Genomic DNA, 11137 nt, shown 5'->3' on the forward strand with positions numbered 1-11137 from the left:
TGCTGTGCTCAGCCCTAGGGCACGGGGCACACCTGAGCCAGGTGCCCCCCAAGCTGTGGGTGGTGCCACTCATGCACAAGAAGCGGTGCCAGGGTCGAGGCATGTGGCAGGAGGGATCCTGCAGGCAGATCTCTCTGTGCCAGGGCAGTGACTCCAGCTCTCACACCCCCCCGGGGCACTGGCCACCCAAGCTGTGCCAGCCTCACCGTGCCACGTGCCACCAGCGTGGCACCACACTGGCACAGGTGCTTTGGCCAGTCCCTGGCAATCAGCACCTGGCCGGACGCGGTCCTCGGCAGTGGCAGCGGTGCCTGCACTGTGCCCACCCTGCCCCGGGCCAGCAGGCAGCTGCCGGTGGCACCTCCGGACCCCGGGAGGGGGTCCATGCCAGGGAGCTCAGCCCATGCCAGGCCTGCCGGAGCGCTGGGGGGGCCGTGGCGAGCCCGGCGCCTGCTGGGAGGGCTCCCAGGACCCGTCTGACGGGTTCGTCGGCTCTTCCCGCAGCCGGGCAAGCCCGGGCCGGCGGGACACCCAGCCACCGCCCAGCAGCGCCTGCTGGGTGGGGGAGAGTGGCTGCCCGGCTCCCCGGGGCTGTGAGGACCCCCTTCCCCAGGAATCCGCACCGGGAGCGGGGCCCTCGCAGCCCCTCATCCCTGCGGGGAGAGTTCCTGCCCCCCCTCCCTGGGGGCACCGGGCTCCCTGGGGTCAGGACCCCACGAGGGCTGTGGGGGTCTGGGAGCCCCAGCAACGCCCCCCTTTAGATGCGATCCCACCCCCAGGCACAATCCAGCCCCCAAATCGCCTTGGCTGGAGGCGCTGGGGGGGGGGATGAGGGCGTCCCCCACCCGCAGGAGCCGCCAGCGTGTGCCAGATCCCCCCAGAGCAGGCAGGAGCCGGCATGCCCGGCACAGCCAGACGCGCCGCAGGGGCGATGCCGGAGTTCCCATGGGGTTGCCAGCGCCCCGTGTCTGCTCTCTCCGTGCGGCTGGCGAGGATGGCAAGGAAGGATTTCCTGCTCCCAAACGCCCCCCAGGGCTGCGTTCGCCCCCCGCGCTGCCCTTACCTTCCAGCGCTCCTGCTGTCCACGCCGCATTCCTGCGGGAAGCACCGCGGCCCTGCCGGCGCTGGGGGTCCATGGGGAGCAGAGGCGGCGATGGGAGTGCCCTGCATCCCCCTGGCAGCGGCACCCAGCCTGTTGTGCCTGGCAAGGCGGGTGGCACGGCGGAGGTCAGCCCTCTCCTGAGCGCCTGTCCGAGCCGGAGCCCCCCAGGGACCCCTCCGAGGGCTGGAAGTGCTGCACGCCACCGTGACAGGGATCCCTTTTTTTATCCTTTTATTATTTTTTTTTTAATAGACTAAGAGCAGAATATGAAAATCACCAGCCAAAGCACTTTGAAAAAAAGATCGAGAATGTTTTTTTTGTTTTGTTTTGTTTTGTTCTGTTTTTCCCCAAAAAGTGTCTGTGCGTTTGCATAGGTCGGGTCTTCACGGAAGACGAGGAAAATCCAACACGTTCGACTATGTACAAGCCAGCCCGGGGCCGGCGCCGCTGCCTATGGTACAGTATAGATATATCTCTGTAGTCGCTCTCTGTACAGTATGTATAGATCTATATGGGTATGTACACTCTGCCCGGCCCCGGGGGGCCCCGCTCTCCTCGGGCTCAGCCCCCCAGCCACGGTGGGGCACGGGGGGGCTGCGGGCAGACCCCGCGCTCCCCGGGCTGCTGTCGGCGGAGGGCGCAGCGCTCCGGCCGCATCCCCGGAGCGGCGGATCGGTGATGCCGGCCCCGCGGGGCAGCTCCGCGGGCGGCTCTCCGGGCAGGGGGCGGTGGTCCGGCCGTGCTCCCCTTCTCACGAGGGGCAGCAGCTCGAGGGGGCCGCGCTGGGCAGAGCGGCGCTGGCCGGGCCCCCGCGGGCACCGGGAGCTACGAGGCCAGGAGCGTCATGAGGAAGAGCGCGGCGGCCACGGCCAGGGGCAAGTGTTCCCGCTTGGGGCTGGTGCCGCTGATGCTCTTCTCCAGCTTGGGCATCTCCGGGTTGAAGTTTTCTGTGGGGAAAACGAGAGGATGAGGAGGGCAGCAGGGCGGCCCTGAACCCCCACCCCGTGGCCGGGGCTGCCCCAGGGGCGGCGGCGGGAGCGGGGACACGGCGCTGCGGGGCCGGGGGCTGTGCCTGACTCACCCAGGTCCTCGATCTTCACCTCGGGCCGCAGGGTGAACTGGGGCAGGGTGGGCGCCAGCTTCTCCCCGGAGTGCGACGCTGTGGAGGGAGAGAGGGCACGGGGGTGACGCTCCCTGGATGCCCCGCACCGCAGCTCCCACAGCTCCCCCCTTCCTCAGGAGGGACGGGGCACCCACGGGCCAGCCCCGCCGCCCCGGCTCGCCCACAGCCCCCGGGATGGGCACGGGGGTACTTACTGGAGGCGCAGCAGACAAACACCTTCATCTTCAGGCAGGCCCGGCGGTGGTTGTGTGTCGGCGTGGCTGCAAGGCAAGAGCACGCTGAGAGGGGCTCCGTGGCAGGGATCCCAGCCCCGGGCACCCCGAGGCTTGGTGGGTCTGGACAGAGAGGGGACTGGTACTGCCCAGGGGTGCGATCAGGGCTGGGGGGATGCAGCAGCACCCCAAATCCTGCACCAGTGCTCTGTACCAGCACCCTAGGCCTGAATATCAGCTTCAGCATCACAACCCAGCACCTGTATCTGGCACCAATACTGCAACCCTGCAGCAGCAGCCCCTAACCCTGATCCTGCGGCAGCATTCTGCATCCTACATCATCATCTCCCAGCACCCCACCATGCCCTGGCACCCCCATCCACACCCCTATCTGTTCCCTGCATCATGTAAAGCCCCCCTCTCTCCATCCCTTTGCTCCTTCACCCCTTCCCCGAGCTCCAGGTTCCCACTCTTAGGGGGGAAACAGCTGCCCAGTTGTGGGGGTGCAGGCGAACCAGCCAAGGGGGACACACAGGGGCCCAGCTGGGGTGGGACCTGAGGGACAAAACTCAGTGGGACTTGAGGAGATACAGCTCGGTGGGACCTGAGGGGACTCAACTGGGATGGAACCTGAGGAGACACAACTGGGGTAGGACTTAAGGGGACCCCGCTGGGGTGGGACCTGAGGTGACCCAGCTGGGATGGGACCTGAGGGGCTCAACTGGGATGGGACCTGAGGGGACAAAACCAGAGTGGGACCTGAGGAGACACAGCTCAGTGAGACCTGAAGGGCTCAGCTGGGCCGGGACCTGAGGGGACAAAACTGGGGTGGGACCTGAGGGGCTCAACTGGGATGGGACCTGAGGGGACACAACTCACTGGGTCCTGAGGGGACACAACTCACTGGGACCTGAGGGGACCCATCTGGGGTGGGACCTGAGGGGACCCAGCTGGGATGGGACCTGAGGGGCTCAACTGGGATGGGACCTGAGGGGACAAAACCAGAGTGGGACCTGAGGAGACACAGCTCAGTGAGACCTGAAGGGCTCAACTGGGCTGGGACCTGAGGGGACAAAACTGGGCTGGGACCTGAGGGGACACAACTCACTGGGACCTGAGGGGACCCATCTGGGGTGGGACCTGAGGGGAAACAACTGGGGTGGGACCCAAGTAGACCCCGCTGGGGTGGGACTTGAGGAGACACAGCTCAGTGGGACCTGAGGGGACTCCGCTGGGCAGGGACCTGAGGGGACAAAACTGGGATGGGACCTGAGGGGACACAACTCACTGGGACCTGAGGGGACACAACTGGGGTGGGACCCAAGTAGACCCCGCTGGGGTGGGACCTGAGGAGACACAGGTCAGTGAGACCTGAAGGGCTCAGCTGGGATGGAATCTGAGGAGCCCAACTGGGGTGGGACCTGAGGAGACGCAACTCAGTGGGACCTGAGGGGACCCGCTGGGGTGGGGCCGGCAGTTTGGGGGCTGTGTGGGGGTCCCCCCCCAGCACCCCACGTACAGATGTAGTAGTACTCCTGCCCCGCACGGAACTCGTAGCCCAGTGAGAAGGCGCTGTAGCGCTGGAACTTCTCCGAGAACTTGATGGGGCTGTGGGGCGCGTGCGGCCGGTTGCACTCCCAGCGCTTGAAGCCCTGGCTGGTGTTGCAGGTGCGGTAGCCCTCCGCGTTCACCATGTAGAGCACGTACTGCTCCAGCCGGTGCTCGGGCACCGAGGCGTTGTAGTGAGGGCAGTAGATGTCCAGGTAGTCGTTGACATTCACCTGCACCGTGTAGCCCTCCCGCCGCAGGCTGAAAGGGAAAGAAGGGGGGGTCAGGCGTGGGGAGGGTCTGCACCTCCCCAGGCAGGGGTCTCCAGGGGCTGGATGAGGTCGCAGTGAAGGAACTCTGGGAGCACTGCTGCCTGCTGTGTGAAGCTCCCGACACTGTGGAAGCCCTGCACAGCCAGAGCCTCACGAGTGGAGCAGAATCGCTGTCCTGGGTGGAGCTGGGGTCGGGGACAGGCGCTGCTGGGGACGGGTGTCAAGCCACACGCACAGGTGGGATGGGCAAGAGCATGGGCATAAGAGACAGCCTCAAAGAGAAGATGATGCACAGACAAACCCAGGAGGGCATCAGGGTCCCACAGGCACCGGGTTATCCACGGGGCAGCCCGTGGGTGTGCGGGGCACCCCGGCATTCCCCGGAATTCCCCGGCATTCCCCATTTGCAGCAGCCTGGAGCCGGCCCACCGCTGCCGCCCACCACGGCCCTGGCACGCGCCGCAGCTCGGATCCAGGATTTCTCACCCTGCTCCGGCTAATCCCGTTAGTTCGTTAATGCCGTAAAGGGTGGCCCTGGGGGAGCCTCATTTACATTGATTAGGAGCAGCAATCCCCTCAGATCCACTCAGGAGAGGCTCCGCTGGCTCCTAATCCGCGCCCGACGGAAATCCCGGCCTCGGTAATCCTCGCCGCCGCGCTGACCCGCTGCTCCTGCCAATTAATTACCGCCCGCCGCTGGCTCGGCACCGGACCCTGCCCGGCCCTCGCTGGCCCGCATCCCGCGGGACACGGGCAGCAGCATCCCGGCACGCGTGGGACGCTCCGGCACCCCAAACCCCGGAGCGTGAGCCCCCCCGAGCATCACCGGGGTTCCCTTGGGGTGCGGTGCGGGGTCCGCCGCCCCTCCCGCAGCCCAGCGGCTCCCTGGGTCTGCCCGGCAGGGCTGGGCAGGCAGCGGGCAGGGCTGCGCGTGCAGACGCCGCACCCTGCACCATCGCCCCCGGGGCTGTTTGAGGAGCCCCGGCACGCCGCCAGTGCCCGCGGCACCGCAGCCGAGCCCGGAGACGGAACCGGAGCGGGACGCGGTGTCGGGAGGCAAAACGGGGGGATAAGGAGCAGCAGGGGGCTGCGGGGGGCGGCCGATGGCAGAAGTGATCTCTCGTGGGACAGCGAGCGCAGCCCCACGCGGCCCCTCCCTCGCTGCGCTGCCGCTACTCCGCAGCCCATCCCGGCAGCCGCCGGCAACTGCTCCGCCGGGAAGGTGCTGAGGCAGCCACCCTTGCTGAGCGGGCGCCGGGACCTTTCATCTTCCCCCTTTGATGTGGTGGGAAGGGGGGCGGGGGGAGAAAAAGGCTTGTTATTAAAGAAATGGCCCCAAGGAGAAAATTGCAATTAACTCCACGCGGGACGCAGAGCTGGGACGCCGGCGTACCCCAATGCCAGCTGCCCCGCACCGGGGCGGGCACCCGCGGCTGGGGCTGCCCACAGCCAGGCTGAGGCTGTGCCATGGGACAGGGGGGCAGGAGAAGGGTCACAGGTGACACTCTGTCACGGGTTGCTGGGGAGAGGTAACCCCCAGTGGCACCCAGTGCTGAGGCACGGTCCCCCGGGACCCCAGGCTGGGGCTCGTTAAGCCACAGCTCATTAAGAAGCGTGGCTGCTGATAAACAGCCTCACTAACGAGGCACCGAAGTGTCCCCTGGGCTGGGGGACACCAGCACCCCCGGCAGGGTGCAGGAGCCCCACTGGTGTGGCAAGGGGCCCATGGCAGTGACTCCCACGGGCACTGCCAGCTGCCACGGCATGCCAGGAGCCCACAGGCATCACCGTAAGCTGGGAGGGGCTGGGGAATGGCCCCATATGGGGAGAGCCACAGGGCCACCACAGCCAGAGGCACATCCAGGTGACCCCAGTAGCGGCTTTGGTCACAACACTGTGTCCCTGCCATGTTCTGCTCCTGCACAGTCACTGCAGAACAGCAACTCCAGATATCCCCAAACCCGGCAGCCCCCTCAGTGCAACAGCCCAAGACCTGCTGACAGCACCATCCAGGGAGCCCGTGGGCCTTGGTTTGGGGTGGAAGGGCAGGAACAGACACTCTGAGGGAGGGACTCTGCCTCTTTTCCCACCAGCACCCATCCCAGTCAGGCACGGGCTGCCTGGTCCCTGCCAACCCTACAACTATCGGGAAACACCAGCAACCTGGGCTGGGCTGGAGCCTCCATATCCCAGACTGGCAGCCATGGCACGGCCGGTGGGGATGGTGGGCTCTGGCAGTGCCCGAAGGGTTAAATGCGGGAGGAGAACGGGCAGCATCACTTCTGCACGACTGCGTTTGTAGAGCAGGGCTTGGCGAGGCACTGGTACCTTCCAGCAGCCTGTCACGCTGGGCAGATGGATGTCCCCTGGCAGCACCGGCCCCGGGCTCGCTGCCCACCGGCCCCGCACCGGAGGGACGCCGGTGGCACCCTGGTGGCACCCCGGTGGCAGCCTGGCTACCTGGCACGCCGCAGGCACCGGTGAGCCGGGCGGCCGCTCCGCTCCCATCTGCTGCCATCCATCCGGGCTGCGTGCCGCACGCTGGCTCCCACCCTGCCGGGGAGCGCCTGGTGCACTGCAGCACGCCCTGGCAGCGGGGGCACGGCGGGACAGACCCCCGGCGGGACCCCCACACTGCACAGAGCCATCCCCGTGGTGCTGCAGGGGCCGGGAGGGCAGCGCGGCCAGAGCTGGGCTCAGCACCCCGCACTGGTGGTGGCAGCGGTGAGGGGCAGAGCGGCGTGCTGTGTCCTCGATGTGGTGCCCCCCAGCACTGGGCAGCCCCCAGCACAGCCAGGCTCTTTGTTCGGCTCCAGCAGCTTCGTCCTTTTGGCGCATCCGGGGCCCATCCATCACCCGGGGAACAAAAAAGTGCCATTGATTTACGAGTCCCCTTCCCGTCACCCCGCGAGAGGCAAAGGCGCACCGACCACTGCGGCCGCTCCACCGCCCCGGACGGACGGACGGACAGACAGACCGCCGGTCCTCCCCGCGGGGGAGATGGGGGGCTCAGCGTGCCAGCCCTCCCCACGCAGCCAGCGCTGCACAGTCACGGCGCCCAGACGGCCGCGCACACGCGCGCTGGCTCGGCAGACAGCGCCCGCGACGCAGCCCACGCACACGGGTGGCACCGAGCCACGGGCGGCCCCCCCGGCCCCGCCGCACAGCCGCAAGGCGCGGGCGCCACCGGCACACCGTGTCCCCGGGGCCACCTCCCCGCCCGGGGAACCGGGGAGGCGAGGGCTGAGCCCCACGCGGGGGGAGCGGGGTGCCAGCGGGACAGGCAGAGCGCTCCCCGAGCGCCCCCGGAGTGCAGCAGCGCCCCACAGGTGCCCCCCCGTCGCTACCGACGGCCACACAATCCCCGTAATCCCGGCTAAAGCCGGCACCTTCCCGCGTTGCTAACAAGATCAATGAGGTTTCTAATTGGGTTTTAATTAAACCATCAATCTGCGACCGGTGACTCAATTACCAGCCCGGGCAGGAGCAGGTGGCCCCGGCCCTGTTGCACCCCGACACGGCGGCCGCTTCTCCCACGGGAACGCCGGCCGTGCTGCCGGGCCCGGAGCCGCCCAGCGCCGTGACTCACGGGGCACGGCTCGCTCTGCCCGTGGGCTCCTGCCGGGGCAGCCGTGCATGCCTGGGTGGTTGGGCTTCCTGGGTGCCCAGTCTGGAGGGTGGAGGCACGGGGTGGGGGCTGGCCGAGCCCCCCAGCCCGCCTAGGGGTGGCAAAGGGGGTGATGTTGGTGCTGTGCCCGCATCCAGCTCCACAAGTGAGCACGGAGCTGTCCCTGCTTGGGCACAGCTGCCCAGCACCTCCTGCTGGATGTCCCCAGACCGGGGGTCCCTCCTGCTGTGGGGGACCCCTCCTCAGCCCTGCAGGTGCCCATGGGTAGGGGGATCTGGCCAGGCACTGCCCTGGTGTTGGGGGTTGGCTGCTGCAGAGGGGCCTGGGCACCCCCAGACCTGCTCTGCAGGGATGTGGCTCCTCTCCTGTGTGAGACACTGCCCAGCTCTGCACGGGGGCTTTCCAGAGCTCACTCCAGCCCTCTCCAGGGCCCACTCCAACCCTCTCCAGAGCCCACTCCAGCCCTGCTGCCTGCAGCACAGTCTGGGCCAGATAAAAGCCACCTTGAAGAGGTGAGCGTGGTGGCAGTGCCAGTGCTGGGAGGAGCTGCACGAGCTGTGTGCCTGCACAAAATGCCACAACCTCCCTGCACACGGGTGGGCTGTGACCCCCACCCCACAGCCAGGCACCCTGTGTCCCCCTGTGTCACAGCACCCCCCGCTCTGCCCCCTCCATGGCACCCTCAGTGTGAGCATCCTCAGGTCCCAAATCAGTCAGTGGTACACCCCATCCTGCTTTTGGGGTGCTTCTTGGGGTGCAGCAGTGTCAGGAGCGCTGGCCACGTCTGTGTCCACGAACAGGGACAAATTGCTGTCCCCATCTTGGCTCGTGGGACATGCAGCAGGGACAGAGCCTCTGGCATGCCAGGGCCCAGCTTGTCTGGGGACCCTCCAGGAGCCCCTGACCCCGCTCAGTGGGTCACCCCAGGGTCACAGGCCCCACAAAAGCTGGTGCTGGGTGGACGTGGGTGTCCTGCACCTTTGTCGCGTGTCACCAGGCCTGTTCCTGGCAGGACTGGGGAGTGGAGAACAGGGATGAGTCAAGGGTCATCCCACACCCCCAGGGCTTGCTGGCTGCCACCAGTGGAGGTGATGGGACAGACGGATGGAATGCACAGCTGGACCAACAACCAGGCCGAGCAGGAGCAGGGTTTGAGGATCCCGCCTTCACACCTCCCCTGGGCTTGGCCAACACACCCAAACCCACGGCATGAGGGGTGCTTTGCCTGCCTGGGGACCCTTCCCGGCCTCCTGGCACCCCAGCCATTCCTGGCATGGCCAAAGGGGCTGGTGGAGCTTCCCAAGGCACCACTGGGCCGCTCCCTGGGCTGCCCCTCATCCTGTCATCCCACCGAGGGCATCAACAGGGGTACCCAGGGTAGCGTGGCAGGAGCCACAATAAATTTGTGGCCAAGGAGTGGCCACAGCCAGCAACCCCCTCCTCCCCGGAGAGCCCTGCAGGGCCGCGCTGAGCTTGTTTATGGCTCCACTTGCAGCAGGGTTGCTGGGATTTGCAGGCTGCGGCCCAGGGAGCCTAATTCCCCCCATAATTTATCTAATCCAGACACTTTGCCGCGCGGCTATAATTGCGTCCGAGCTGCCGCACTGCCTAACAATAAATATCAGCCCCGGAGTCCCTGGGACACGGCTCTGCCGCAGCCGCCCCCACCGCGCCGCCCATGCCCTGAGCCGGACGCTGGCGGCCGCGCCAGACACGCCTGCGCAGGGGGTGCTGGCAGCTGGCTGCGACACCCCCGGCTTGGCACGGCCCTGGCACTGCCACCCCCTCCGCCCTGTCCCTCGAGAGGCGCCAGGGCAGCGGCAGGTCACGGTGGTGATGGGGAGACGAGGGCGAGGTGGCACACCTGCCAGCGTGGTGGCGATGTCACGATGTGGGGACGAGGCTGGGGGTGCAGGGGGGTCCGGGCAGGGCAGCGGGGTGCGGGGGGGAGGCTGAGCGTGGCGGCACCTCGGCATTGTGCTGCGCCTCGGCACGTCGCACACACGCACGATTTATGGGGCCCGAGCTTCCGCCTGGCGACACAATCTCAATGGCAGGGGAGGGGGCTGCAGGGGCTGCTCCCACCCTGCACAAAGGGGGGTGGGATGGGGGCAGAGCCCAGGAGAGCCCCTGCACCGACGAGCGCCAGAGGATGCTCCGGCTGCGTGCATGTCCCCGCCACACCCCTGGGCACTCGCACCAGCGAGGGACGGAGAGGTGGGCGATGGCAGCAGGCGCAGATCCCCGTGGAGGGGGTCCCCACGGACACATCACAGCCCCCATTTCCCGGGAGAGTCCGGCCCAGACCGTCCCCATCCACATCCATTCCCAGCTGTGGGTGCTCCGGGAGGGCAGAGGCGCAGGGTGTGAGGGAGGGGCTGAGCGGCCAAGGCCACCGACCCCCGAGTGCTGCGCTGCCGGCGGCCGCTCCCACCCTCCGCTCTCAGCCCCCGCTGTCCCCGCAGCCCCCGCTGCCGCCCCGGGGGTGCCACCGCTGCCGGCCAAAGACGATGGGGGGGCGGCAGGCACCTGTCGGGCCCCCCCGCCTCCGCCGCGCCGCCGGTGCCGCTCCCGCACCCAGACATGCGGGGGGCGCGACTGGCGGGGGGAGCGGGACCCCTGCCCGCCCCGGCGCACCGGGAGATGGATGCCTGGGGGAGCCAGGCTCTCCCCGCTGCCCCCGGTGGGTGTAGCGCTGGCGGGGGCTCTTCCCCCGGTGCTCACGACCCCGTCGCGCCCGCACCGGGAGCCGCCGAGCCCCGCCCGGCAGCGCGGCCACGGGGACACGAACCGGCCGGGCGGCCGCCCCCCTCACGCCGCAGCCAGCCCCGATCTCACGGGCATGGCGAGGGGCACCGGGGGCACCGGCAGCCGGGGAGCGGCGGCCCCGCCCGCACGAGGGCGCCGCGAGGAGACCGGCACCGGGGGTCCCGCAGTCCCGGTGCCGCCCGCCGCCCCCAGCGCACCCTTCAGCGCGATCCCCGCCGCGTCCTTCCCGGCGGCGCCCCCGGCGCCCCCGCCCGCACTCACTGCGGGTTGGAGCTGTTCCAGTGCACGGCGTGCCGGTTGCCCAGGGCCCCCGGCGGCCCCCGGCCCGGTAGCAGCAGCAGCAGCGGGAGCAGGGGCAGGAGCCCAGCCGCCATCCTGCCGCCGCCCGAGCCCGCCGCGATGCCGGGGAATGGAGGGAGAACCGAGCCCGAGCCGCCCGCGCCCCGCGGCCCCGGCGCCCAGCTCCGCCCCGCGCGCGCCCGC

The 11137-nt window shown here is 68.6% G+C and overlaps 1 protein-coding gene across 2 annotated transcripts; it reads right to left on the reverse strand.

The window, feature by feature from the left end:
• Nucleotides 1-1417: 1417 nt before the first annotated feature.
• Nucleotides 1418-11088, reverse strand: EFNA3 (ephrin A3). 2 transcript variants are annotated; one of them, XM_039702275.1, is made up of 5 exons: nt 10916-11088; nt 3957-4246; nt 2420-2485; nt 2184-2261; nt 1418-2049 (listed from the first exon to the last, which is right to left on the reverse strand). In XM_039702275.1, the coding sequence occupies exons 1-5, from the start codon at nt 11026-11028 to the stop codon at nt 1928-1930; spliced, it is 669 nt and encodes a 222-aa protein (XP_039558209.1). In that variant the 5' UTR covers nt 11029-11088; the 3' UTR covers nt 1418-1927. The 2 variants fall into 2 exon arrangements, with proteins under 2 accessions (XP_039558209.1, XP_039558210.1); XM_039702276.1 differs by lacking the exon at nt 2184-2261.
• Between the last annotated feature and the right edge of the window lie 49 nt (nt 11089-11137).

This window comes from Passer montanus, unplaced genomic scaffold, assembly GCF_014805655.1.
Source record: "Passer montanus isolate IOZ18808 unplaced genomic scaffold, ASM1480565v1 scaffold154, whole genome shotgun sequence".
NCBI lineage: Eukaryota > Metazoa > Chordata > Aves > Passeriformes > Passeridae > Passer > Passer montanus.